The 12,030-nt window shown below is 30.4% G+C and overlaps 1 protein-coding gene across 16 annotated transcripts in view; it reads right to left on the bottom strand.

Moving 5' to 3' along the window:
- LOC106882671 (inositol 1,4,5-trisphosphate-gated calcium channel ITPR1) overlaps positions 1 to 12,030 on the bottom strand; it is a 312,035-nt gene that overhangs the window by 41,689 nt on the left and 258,316 nt on the right. For all 16 annotated transcript variants that reach the window (XM_089347463.1, XM_089347470.1, XM_089347460.1 and 13 more), the window contains one exon: positions 1,123 to 1,290. In XM_089347463.1, the coding sequence (XP_089203589.1) occupies positions 1,123 to 1,290 (168 nt within the window). The remainder of the gene's footprint in view (positions 1 to 1,122; positions 1,291 to 12,030) is intronic.

Below are 12,030 nucleotides of genomic sequence, written 5' to 3'. Positions count from 1 at the left end.
TTGGCTCAACAGGATACTTAAGCTTATTCAGGAGCTTCTTTGTCTTTGTCAAGTAATTCTTTCTGACCATGGCTGTCAGAATTTGTCCATTGTGTTTCTTGTATGAGTGGTAGTGAAGATCTTCATTCAGGGCCAGCTTCATGGTAGCAACTCCAACACCCACTTCTCATGACAAAGCCTGGCTTCTCTGGTTTGGATTTTTCATCACCTTGTCCTGCAGTTGCAGAATGAATTTCAACATGCAGACAGTCAGAAAACCTATTGTGTACCTTCCTGCTAGACACACTTCCCTATCCTTTGTTACAGCTATCCATGTCACATTTTACAGCCTTTATAGTGTTCACGGAGCATTGAGCAGCAGTCATGAGGCTAGCATTTTGATTTCTGGCATGTTCAAATGGCTTTCAGCTCTCCATGTCATGTCAGCTAACTTTTTCTCAACTATAACTTTTTCTCAACTATAACTTTTTCTCAACTATAATCTTTATGCTTTCCAACACATCACATTTTTCTTGAAAAAGGAGGCATAAAATTCGTCAAATTTAGCCTGAATACACTGCATAAAAGACACCTTTTTACCAAAAAAAAAAAAAAAAAAGGAAAAAATCTCAAAAGTCATCCTGAATCCTATATGCAAAGTTGGGCCTCTCATAGGTTTTAAAACACTAGAAACATTTTTTCCTAAATATACTGTGCTGAATTTAGGGTGTGTCTGATATGCCCAGGCATCTTTTATCCAAATAAATACAATAAATGTTATTGACATTTGAAGAACCAACAGTTCTTTGAAAGTGTAAATTCTGACTACTGCACCATATCAAGCATCTATCTTAAATACAAAACCCCAAAATATAATAGAAACTATTGTGTGGCACCATGTAAAAGTGCCCATGCGGTGCCACATAAAAGCACCCAGCACATTCTGTAAAATGGTTGGCATTAGGAAGGGCATCCAGCTGTAGAAACCATGCCAAATCAGACTGGAGTCTGGTGCAGCCACACAGCTTGCCAGCTCTGGTCACACCCTCTAACCCAAGACAGCATGGATAATGGATGTTAAATGATGCTGATGCTGATGATGATTTGATGAAGTAAAAGTTAAAATAAAAAATAAATACTAACTTGAACTTCATGGAGAGTCATTTCAGCTCGGCTGACCATTACAGAACCTGGTCCAACAATTCCTAAACTTTTCATCTGTGGTGAATTGGCATTAATACTCTCTCGCCTTGTTCGAAAATAATCCTTGCCATAATATTTTGTCAACAGACTCTGTCGTAGAGCCTCACCCTGCAATTGGAGGTAGTAAATGACATGAAACAACATCATTGGTCTTTCAACCTTAAACATATATGCAGAATACAATACAGAAATCAATTTTTAATTCAAATATTAACATTAGGCAGGATTAATGAACATGAAATTAAATTGAAATATTTCTTACCTAGAATTTGATAGAAAGAAAGAAAACATTTTTTTTTTCTTTTGAATAGTAAAAGTTTTTCTATGAAGGAAGAAATAGTCTAAGAAGGGACTAAACTTACTAAAAAGTTAACAATGACATCTTCGTAAAAGATGTCAATTTCAATCTTCTAAATTTCTGAAATATTGTCAAAATTACTTGCTACATTATTATGAATATATTCTAGACTCAAAAATAAAACCAAAAGAGAGATAATGCATGCTAAAAAGAAACAAATCTCAAAGCAATACCATACTATATAAAGGATTTTATAATACTTAAATGTCTCCTTGCAAGCAAAGATGCCTGTCCATTTCTTTAAGTTTCAGTTAAATCATAGACTGATACACTATCAGCTTAAATGTCAAACAGATTGATTATCTGGAGCTAAAAATTGGGTAAATTTACAAGTGAATCCAGTAGTCTTTTCATATATACTAAAAGTACAATTATAAAAGAGATGACTAATATTTAAAGTATTTAATACTACACTAATATCTATGTTCCTAATAGTCATTTTGTTAATGGACCCATGTATGCTAGTTATAAATGTAGCATTTTTCAAGATCAAAGACTTTTCTTATGCTCTAAAATATAGTAATTTCCTTCAGTTCTTTCTTTTACATTTTACTTGTTTCAGTCATTAAACTGTAGTTATGCTGGGGCACCACCTTGAAGAATTTTCAATTGAATGAATCGACCCCAGTACATTTTTTTCAAGTCTGTTACTTATTCTATTGGTCTCTTTTGCTGAACTGCTAAGTTACAAAGATGTAAACACACCAACACCATGTCAAGTAATGGTGGGGGACAAACAAAGACACACATACAAAGCATAGATATACATATACAACAGGCTTCTTTCAGTTTCTGTCTACCAAGTTCACTCACAAGGCTTTGGTCGGCCCAAAACTATTGTGGAAAATACTTGCCCAAGGTGTCATGCAGTGGGACTGAACCTGGAACCATATGGTTGGGATGCAAGCTTCTTACCACACAGCCATACCTGTACTTAGAACATTTATTAATCAGTGACTTCTGTTTCTTTACTTTCCAAATCAATGACATGAGATTACGTACTTTGATACCAATTGAACACTAATTTACTTCTTAACTAAGATTATAGAAATTTTAGCCATAACAATCTATTCAAGAGATTAAATTACAAAACTTCTAAACAGAACAGGCAGTAAAATCTCATTTCAATGTAAATATTTCAACACTGGAAATTTAATTTCATAAATATTTCAATATTGGAATATAATATCCAATGGTGATTAACACTTTCCATTTCATAAATCATTCACTTTCCAGTTTATAAATTGTCTGAAAAATATTAGCAAGCAAGTCACTGAGATATATAAACTAAACTGACTTGCCAAACAGATAAACAGTCATCTCTTAACGATTAACTAAAACGTGGTGAGGTGATGAAGCATGATCTTTGAATGTTGAGCCTCATGGAGGTGATGACAAATGACTGAGACCTTTGCAATCTCTGTAGAGAGAGCTTGTGGAAGAGGTAGACCCAGGAAAACATGGGACAAGATGGTGAAGCATGATCTTTGAATGTTGGGCCTCAGACAGAGATTTGCAATCTCTAACTGTGAAGGGAGCCTGTGGAAGAGGTAGACTCAGTAAGACATGGAACAAGGTCGTAAAGTGTGATTTTCAGATGCTGGGCCTCACGGAGGTGATGACAAGTGACTGAGACATTTGGTGATATGCTGTGCTTGAGAAGACTCATCAAGCCAAGTGAAATCTTAGTCATGGCTGATGCTGGTATCATGTAACTGGCACCCATGCTGGTGGCATGTAAAATCACCTGTGCTGATGGCATGTAAAAAGCACCCATTACACTCTTGGAGTGGTTGGTGTTAAGAAGGGCATCCGGCCATTGAAACCATACCAAATCAGACTGGAAACTGGTGTAGCTCTCTGGCTTACCAGTTCCAGTCAAACTGTCTAACCTATGCCAGCATGGAAAGCAGACATTAAATGGATGATGATGACAATTTTACAGATCAGTAATTAACAACAATATGCTTAGAAGTGTTTATCATTATCATCATCAATGTTTAACATCTGTTTTTCATACTGGCATGGGTTGAATGGGGAGCTGACTAACATAATTGCAATGAAGTTCATCTTTTCATATCTAAAAATAGAAAAAACCATACCAATAGAATTAACAGTGAACCATTGGTTCATGAGTACACAGGTACATTAGTAACTATAAGGATTGACCATTCATATGTAAAACAAACTGGTATATGTGTATGTGTGTGCATATGTGTATGTATACACACATACTCCAGTATGTTTTACATATGCATGGTCTTTATATGTATATATATATATATATATATATATATATATATATATATATATATATATATATATATATATATTTACATAAATTGATTTAAAGTTCTTTAGCTACAGAAGAATTCAATCAGTAATTCAACTAAAACAATTTATAACAAAACTGAATATTAAGCAAAATTAATACAAACACATGAATGTTAAAAAAGTAAAACCAACAAAAAATTAAAAAAAAAACACTACATTAAAAAAGGATAATCAAAGTAAGACTTCTACACATAACACTTGTGGAAGAAAATTTTTCTCAGACAATTCTAAATTGGAACAATGAAAATTTAACATTAAACAAATAGAAGGGTCTTGTAAAATTGCTGAGAAAAAGATAAAATTTTGGCAATCCCCAGATCCAAATAAGCAGCATAATTAAACACCAGATCCATTTATTGGATGATGCTATAGGATAAATAATAACATATACTTACAAAATAGTGAAATTGACAGTAGCAATTATTTCTTTTTAAACAGTGACTGGTAACTGAATATGTGAAATGAGTTCTTACAGAACAATGTTAAGTTTTCTGCTGTTTCATCACTAAATACTCTATTTCATTATTGGTCAAAAGTATATTGAAACTTGTTTGAATTTTAAATATTTTATGAATAATATATTTAATATTTCAGGATTACAGACCTGAACCTTATGAGTAAAATACATCAATTTTTTTTTTTGTTATATTAACTTGGTAACAACTCAATATTGAGAAATTCTTTCAAACATTACTAAAGAAGATAAAGGAAAGGTTGTTATTGAATGGAAATTTGAAGGTGCTACAAGCAACCACATAAATTTATACAAAGTAGAAGCTACTGGCATTAAGAGTGATTAATGTTTACTATTGTAAATATATTTTAACAGAAGTTATCAGTACAATAGACACTATGTAGAATAACTTGAAAAATTAGGAAGAACCATTACATATAAATATTTTCTTTGCTAACCTTTTAATAAATTTCCTCTCATAATCTATGGATGTGAGCATCTCATCAAATTAAAGTTTACATGTAAATGGTTGTTTCAGTCAATATGGGGTCAATATATATATAGAGGAACAAAATTCAGATTTAATTAAAATATCTATGTAGGAGTAGTCAGTTAAAGTATTAAGTTAAAATATAATTTTCAACATTTTTAAAAGCTTGGAATATTAATGAGGTATTTTTTTCTTGGAAAAGAAAAAAATGAATATTACTAAATTCAACATGATGAAATTAAGCCCCAAAATACAAATATACTAACACATTATAAAAATAATTATTATATAACAAATACAAAAAGAAAACCCACATGAATAAAAATACTTGTTGCAGGTATAATCAGACATGCCATAACAAGCAGAGAAAGCAGGAAATAAAACCAATTCTCTACAGCTACCCCATCTTAAAGTTACCCATCTGAAGAGGGTGTATTAATCTGAATTTAAATGCAATATATGGGAAAAAGGAACTATACAATATAAAAGACATAGGGACTATGCAAAATGAAGGAAATAGGAACTAATTATAGCAGACAGTACTCCTGCAGCAGTAATATTAAAGAAGAAACAAGCTGGAAATTGAATGGATCAATAGTTTGGAGAGGAGGACAGAAATGCATCCAATAGCAATTTAGAGTTTAATATTGAAGACAATATTCAACTCCTTCTCTAGATTAAAAGTCATGTCTTCTTTTGAAAGGCCACAAAAGACAATTAAGAATAGCAGATGTAAAATTGAGATATGTATCATGCAGACCATGAGCAAAAGGATTACAAAACATTCCATTCTAAATAGGAGTGAAAAGAAAGAAAGATATAAAGCAAACCATAATTGTCAGGAAAAATATTTGGTGTCAAAGAAATTGGAGAGGAGAATTTTAAGCTTCTTAAGCAGAGGAAATTTTCACTTAAATACATCCCAATGTTTTGTATGTGTCTTTGATTTTGTAAATATGTGTACAAGTGTACACATTTAGTTTCCCAGATCAGTTGCACATAATCTATATGAAATGAAAAAAATAACCTGTCTATACACCCATAAATACCCACCTACCCACTATGCATGTATAACGAGTATTTCTTTTTGCTGATCACATGACGAGCACTGTTAGATAGTATTAGGCATGTTAGGAAATTTCTTATAAAAGTTCATCAAGTGAGAATAGGTGGCACATTGATAGAAAGAAATGAGCTTGTAGTAGCACTTATCAACAGAAAATACAATGCTGAACTCACCAAGTTTGCATGGAAATTGAAAAATTAGAGAAATTAATGTAAATATAAAATAGCTAAATTTGGAGCAATTTAGGTACCTTAATAGCTTAGGAATATGTGATATTTGCCTTAGCAATAAGCTATATATAACTCTGCATATTACTTTGATCTGAAAGTGAAAGTTCTCCTTAAACTATTAAGACCTTAAACTGTTACAAGCTTTTAGGAACAACACCTGACTGACAAAATAACTTGATGACTTCAGGTTGCACACCTGAACTATTAAGAAAATGAAAGATATATTCAACTCCATAAAAGACAGTGAAAGATGTTATTTCATGAAAAGTTTAACATAATTAAAAAACCAACTTAATATCAGCAAATATTAGATCAGAAAGAAATTTATTATTTTACTAATGTACATTGAAGTGTAGAGCTGTCATTATACTAAGTTGAGTATAATGTATGACACAAGTGAAATGCATTGTAAGCAAATCCATTGATAATATATGACTTGATATAAGCATGCAAGTTTATTTATATATATGTAAACTTATCAACAACTACAGAAAGATATTGAATTAAAATGGCAGAAATATTTGAAGGATCAACAAATACAAATGATAGAATTAGCCATACATTCCTTGAAGTTTTAAAGATCAATAAATAAGGGTATCAGACACTTTTTCTAGAAAACAAGATCATGATCATGGTCTGACAGTGGAGCTGGAGATATTTTCTCAAAAGAACACAGAAATATCTTTCATGCAAGTTTGCTAAAAGTAAACATTCATTCTATTATATGACAGTCTGCTATGAAAACCATGCTATAGAAAAGCATCCACAAATGGTTTGTTTTGATGAATATCGAATACGGAAGATTTTGAGGAAGAAATATTGGTTTTCAAGGAAACAAGAATTGCAGTATTTTACATTGTATAGGAAATAGACGATTGAAATATTTTGCATTCATTTATTCAATATTTCCATTGTAGGTTATAAATATGCTTTTATTAGAATTGTTAATTCTTTTCAGTTCAGAACAGAAGATATTACTAAACTTTTAGCATAGGATAATATCCATCTGAGCATTGTTCTGTGTTCTCAAATAAAATAGTTGCATTTGCAGCAAACCAGAGAAGTAAGTAGTGCCAAGTATACATCTCACTACAGATGAACTAATAATCAACTAGATGCCAAGATATAAAGATTATTTAGCACTATGACTTAATGTGAAGTAAATGAGTTAAATGAAGCAATATGATACTAAAAATTTCTTCAACATGGCCGAAATAGATATAAAACAACTCCCTGAGGGCCAGAATCATTTGTCTTGCTTTACATACAACTAAACAAATACGATTTTAAATAACTGTTCTATATTTATATAATGTCTTGTTCCTGCCTTGTCTTTTATTTCTCTTCCTGTTTAAACAAGCAGGAAAATAGGTATGGATGTAATCACAAACATATCTGAGTTGTGGCAGACAACATTAATTACATACAGAGCCTATTTGATCTGGGTACTATCTCATTCTCTCTTTGAGATGAACTGGTGGCTATAATATTATCTAAGGTGATTTTTTTTCCTGAAGGTCAGTCGATATCTTGTGATTGTCTTGTTATCTGATTTGCCATTATAATGATCACATCATTACTTTTCTTTATCATAGATTCAATGACTAAGCTGAGCTTAAATCAATTTTTTATTTTACTTAAAGGAATGTTTGCAATTTTTGTTTTTGAAGTTTAAAGGAGCAACTTCATTTTATCTCATTCTTTACAATATAAAGTTAAACACAGAACAATAATTGGTTGTAAGCATCCCAAACAAAGCTTCATGGTACAATTTTCATTAGCTTCATGTATTCATATCATAAAAATGTTATTCACTGTGATAATGGGATTATGCGGCAGGTGTATATGTTCAGAGTCAAGTCATTTTAAATAACTCTCTATTAAGGGGAATATTCTATAGAATTAGTATATTGATAGTGCAACAAGTAGTATATAAATAGTGTGATAAAATGTGCAATGTTATACTGACTGATTGATTTCATAAGCTAAAGCTGTGACTTTCAGGACATCTATTCGCAACTAAAGTGAACAAACAAGAGTTAATTGTGCTTGACAAGGAACAGTGTCACACAGGTGCTAGTTTATAGGCCACCACTTTCATGACTATTAACAAAGAATGTTATTCTTCAAAACTGCAAAATATACATGTGCAGTTGTATTCTAAGCCAGTGCAATCTTTCTTCCCCAGTACAATATCCCTCTGAAATTCCAACTCTTCTTATGTTTCTGCTACTAGTAATGACCATAGAAAACTTGAAGTTGGATATCAATCATATCAGCCTCACCAGTGTTGGAAGACTCACAAAAGCCTTTAGCTTCAATCATCCTTTTCTGGCTATATAATAATAGTAATGATTTCTTTTATTATAGGATATATTTTATATGTATCCCAATTCCAATAACAGTATTCTCTATTAACTACTGCATTATTTAATCTTTTATTTAAATAAAAATACTATTTTGTGTAGAGCTATGATCAGCAACATCAACCAATACAGCCTATGACATAAGCAATAGAAGTAAAAAATATTTAAAAAATCAAGCTGAAATGAAAATTCTATATTAATTATGATGCAAACTTAATAAACGAAACCTTAGAATGGAGGACATTCATGGACAATTAAGAAACCAAATTTGATATAAAAAAACAAGAAATATATGTTGTTGATAAAACTAATTTTAAATGATAACACTTAAAACAGAGGTACTTTAGCTTAACACCTAGGAGGTACAGTGGAATAGACTATCAGTAGTAGGCTATAAATTCAGAATGAAGACATTTTATACTTAATAATATATACGAGTGTAAGTATATGAAGGGAAGTAGTGGGGGGAGAAGTAGGTATCAAAGTCTACATGAATTTATCATGATACATGCTTTAGTTTCAACACAATTTCAAATAAAATCTCTTGTCAAGCACATACAAAATATCAATTTTTACTTAAAACTAAATTTAAGGAATTCATAGGCAAATACACTACTGTTTACTAGTTGATCATGAGCATAATTGTCACTTAATCTTAATTACAACAGTACTTCTATTATTAGATTAAATCAGTTTGTACTCAAACCATAGAACTATGATACAGAAAAAAAAACAGGATAGAAACCTCTAAAATTTTAAAGTAAAAAAAGAATTCTTTGGATCCTAACAATATAATAAATAAATACAACAACATTTATATTGCAGTAAATAATATGAGATACAAAATTCTGAAGATAATATTTGTACATAAACAAATATTGCTTTCAGTGTAAAAAGAAAAAAAGAAAAACAAAAGCACATTGAAATAATCTATAAAATAAGAGAAAATAATGATAGATGTTAAACTTATCTTTTTCAGTAATAACTATAGGTACAAAAATAATAGCAGCTAAAATCAAGTGTGGAATATAGGGAAATAGAAGAAAATGTGTTTCACTCATTTCCAAATTAAATTTAAGAGAAAACACAACAGGATCTACTGTAAATAACTGAATTCTTATTTCTATGAATTATGTTTTCATATTTGCATAGTCTAAATTAAATGCTTAGAGTAAAAACAAAAATCTATTTGTTTAGAAAACATATTTTTCAATGCAAGCAGAAAAATCTACGTTGATAACAAATTTTAAAAAAACCCAAATAAAACAACAAACAACATTCAAAATGTGCATTTCATAAAAAAACCTAATGTTTCATAGAAACACAAAACAAATGCGCAAAAAAGAAAAACAATGGTTTCTATAAAGAACACAAACATAAGTATAATACAACAACTTTATGTTAAATAAACAAATAGGATACATTGAAAGTTCAAAACACAGATCTGAAAATTAAATTCAGCTGTATGTAATATTTTTTTACTTATATGCTAGAAATGTTCACTTGGTATTATTAACTGAACTTGGATCATGTGTTAATTACTCAGATTTGAGAAGTCCTCTGAAGAACTATGAAAGATTTTCAGCAGTATTCTCAAATGTTTTTAGAAAGAAAACACAAAAAATAAATTCAGGATTTAATTTTTGCAACTTCTGTAGGATATTTAGACATACATATGGATGTCACAAACAAAAACGTTTTTAAAACTGCAATATTTTATTTCATAATTTTGATTAATTAAAACAAAAAGACTTAAAAATAAAACTATAAGACACTGAAAAATTCAAATAAAATGGTTTAACGTATATAATATCCCATAATTTCCCCTTTGTTAAAGCTACCACAGACAACATTAAGTGCACATGTCAAATGTTACCACTAGACTCCATCTGGTAAAAATAGTTACAACCTTCTTGCTGATTAAACTTGAAATGTACATAAACTATATCGAGAGGAGGGATGTATCTTTGAAATTCAAAAGATTTTCATTGAAATATTAGCATCATTACATAACACTTCTTTTTCTTTTTTTTACAAAGTTGACACATATATTGTAGCTCTAGACAGGGCTTTGTGCAATAAAATACGCTTTTCAAAATATCAATTTCTTTTAAAAGGCAAATTTCATCAGGAAGGGAATATCATTGATCAAGCTAAATCCCATATACATATTGCTGTTTAACGTCTGCTTTCCATGCTGGCATGGGTTGGACAGTCTGACTGAGGGCTGGTGAGCCAGAAGGCTGCACCAGGCTCCAATCTGATCTGGCAAAGTTTCTACAGCTGGATGCCCTTCCTAACGCCAACCACTCTGAGAGCGTGTGTATATATATATATATATATATCTATACACACACACAAACAAACACACATACATGTGTGTATATATACATATATATATATATATATATATATATATATATATATACATACATACATATATATATATATATATATATATATATATATATATATATATATATATATATATATACATACATACTAGCAGAGACACCTGGCGTTGCTCAGGATTAAAATGGCATAATTTTTTTATTGTTTTACTTGTTTTGGTCATGTGACTGTGGCTATGCTGGAGCACTGCCTGTAGTCAAAGAAATCAACACCAGGATTTATTCTTTGTAAGCCTAGTACTTATGCTAACAGTGTATTTTGCCAAACGGCTAAGTTACGGGGACATAAACACAACATTGGTTGTCAAGCGATGGTGGTGGTTCAAACACAGACACACATATATTTATATATATATGTATATATATATATATATATATAAATATATATATATATGTATATATATATTTATATTTACATACATACACATACAAATATATATATACAAATATAAATATATATACATATCTATATATACATATATTCACATGTATATATCTTGTCAAAGACAATATTTCTCCAGCGTCTGCTACCTTACCCTCTGTATTTTATTTTGTTTGGTTTGTTGTATGTCTCCACTGTCCTGTTTATGTTACCAACTTTGACTCTCCACAAATCCCAAATTTTATTTTGGTTCGCAGGAGTAACTGCCTTTTGAAGTCTCATATTGCTGTTAAATGCTTGAAATGAGGAGTAGATAGAAAGCCGACAACTGATGAAGGGTCGTTCTTTATGTTACTTGTTTTGCTTTCCATTTGTTTCTCTCATTGCCTGCATACCCAAGTTTGTCTTCCTATTTCATGCTGTTTACGTTTTGTGACGTCCTGTAACCATATATGCATATATATATATATATACAAGAAATGAGGGCAGGGAATCGTCAATTAATAATAGAATTAACAATTAACAATTTTGCCAAGTAGTTCAGTATGAAATAAACCTTTATCGGTCCTTTATCGGTCTTACCGATATATATATATATATATATATATATATATATATATATATATATATATATATATATATGTATGTATGTACACATATGTATGTATATATATGTATATATATATATATATATATATATAATATATACTGATATAAATATATACATTGCATTATAAATATAGATGTATATATATAT

This window comes from Octopus bimaculoides, chromosome 2 (genome assembly GCF_046866305.1).
Source record: "Octopus bimaculoides isolate indiv1 chromosome 2, ASM4686630v1, whole genome shotgun sequence".
Lineage (NCBI taxonomy): Eukaryota > Metazoa > Mollusca > Cephalopoda > Octopoda > Octopodidae > Octopus > Octopus bimaculoides.
Note: the sequence above shows the minus strand (reverse complement) of the source record. Positions and strands in the feature narration are given on the sequence as shown.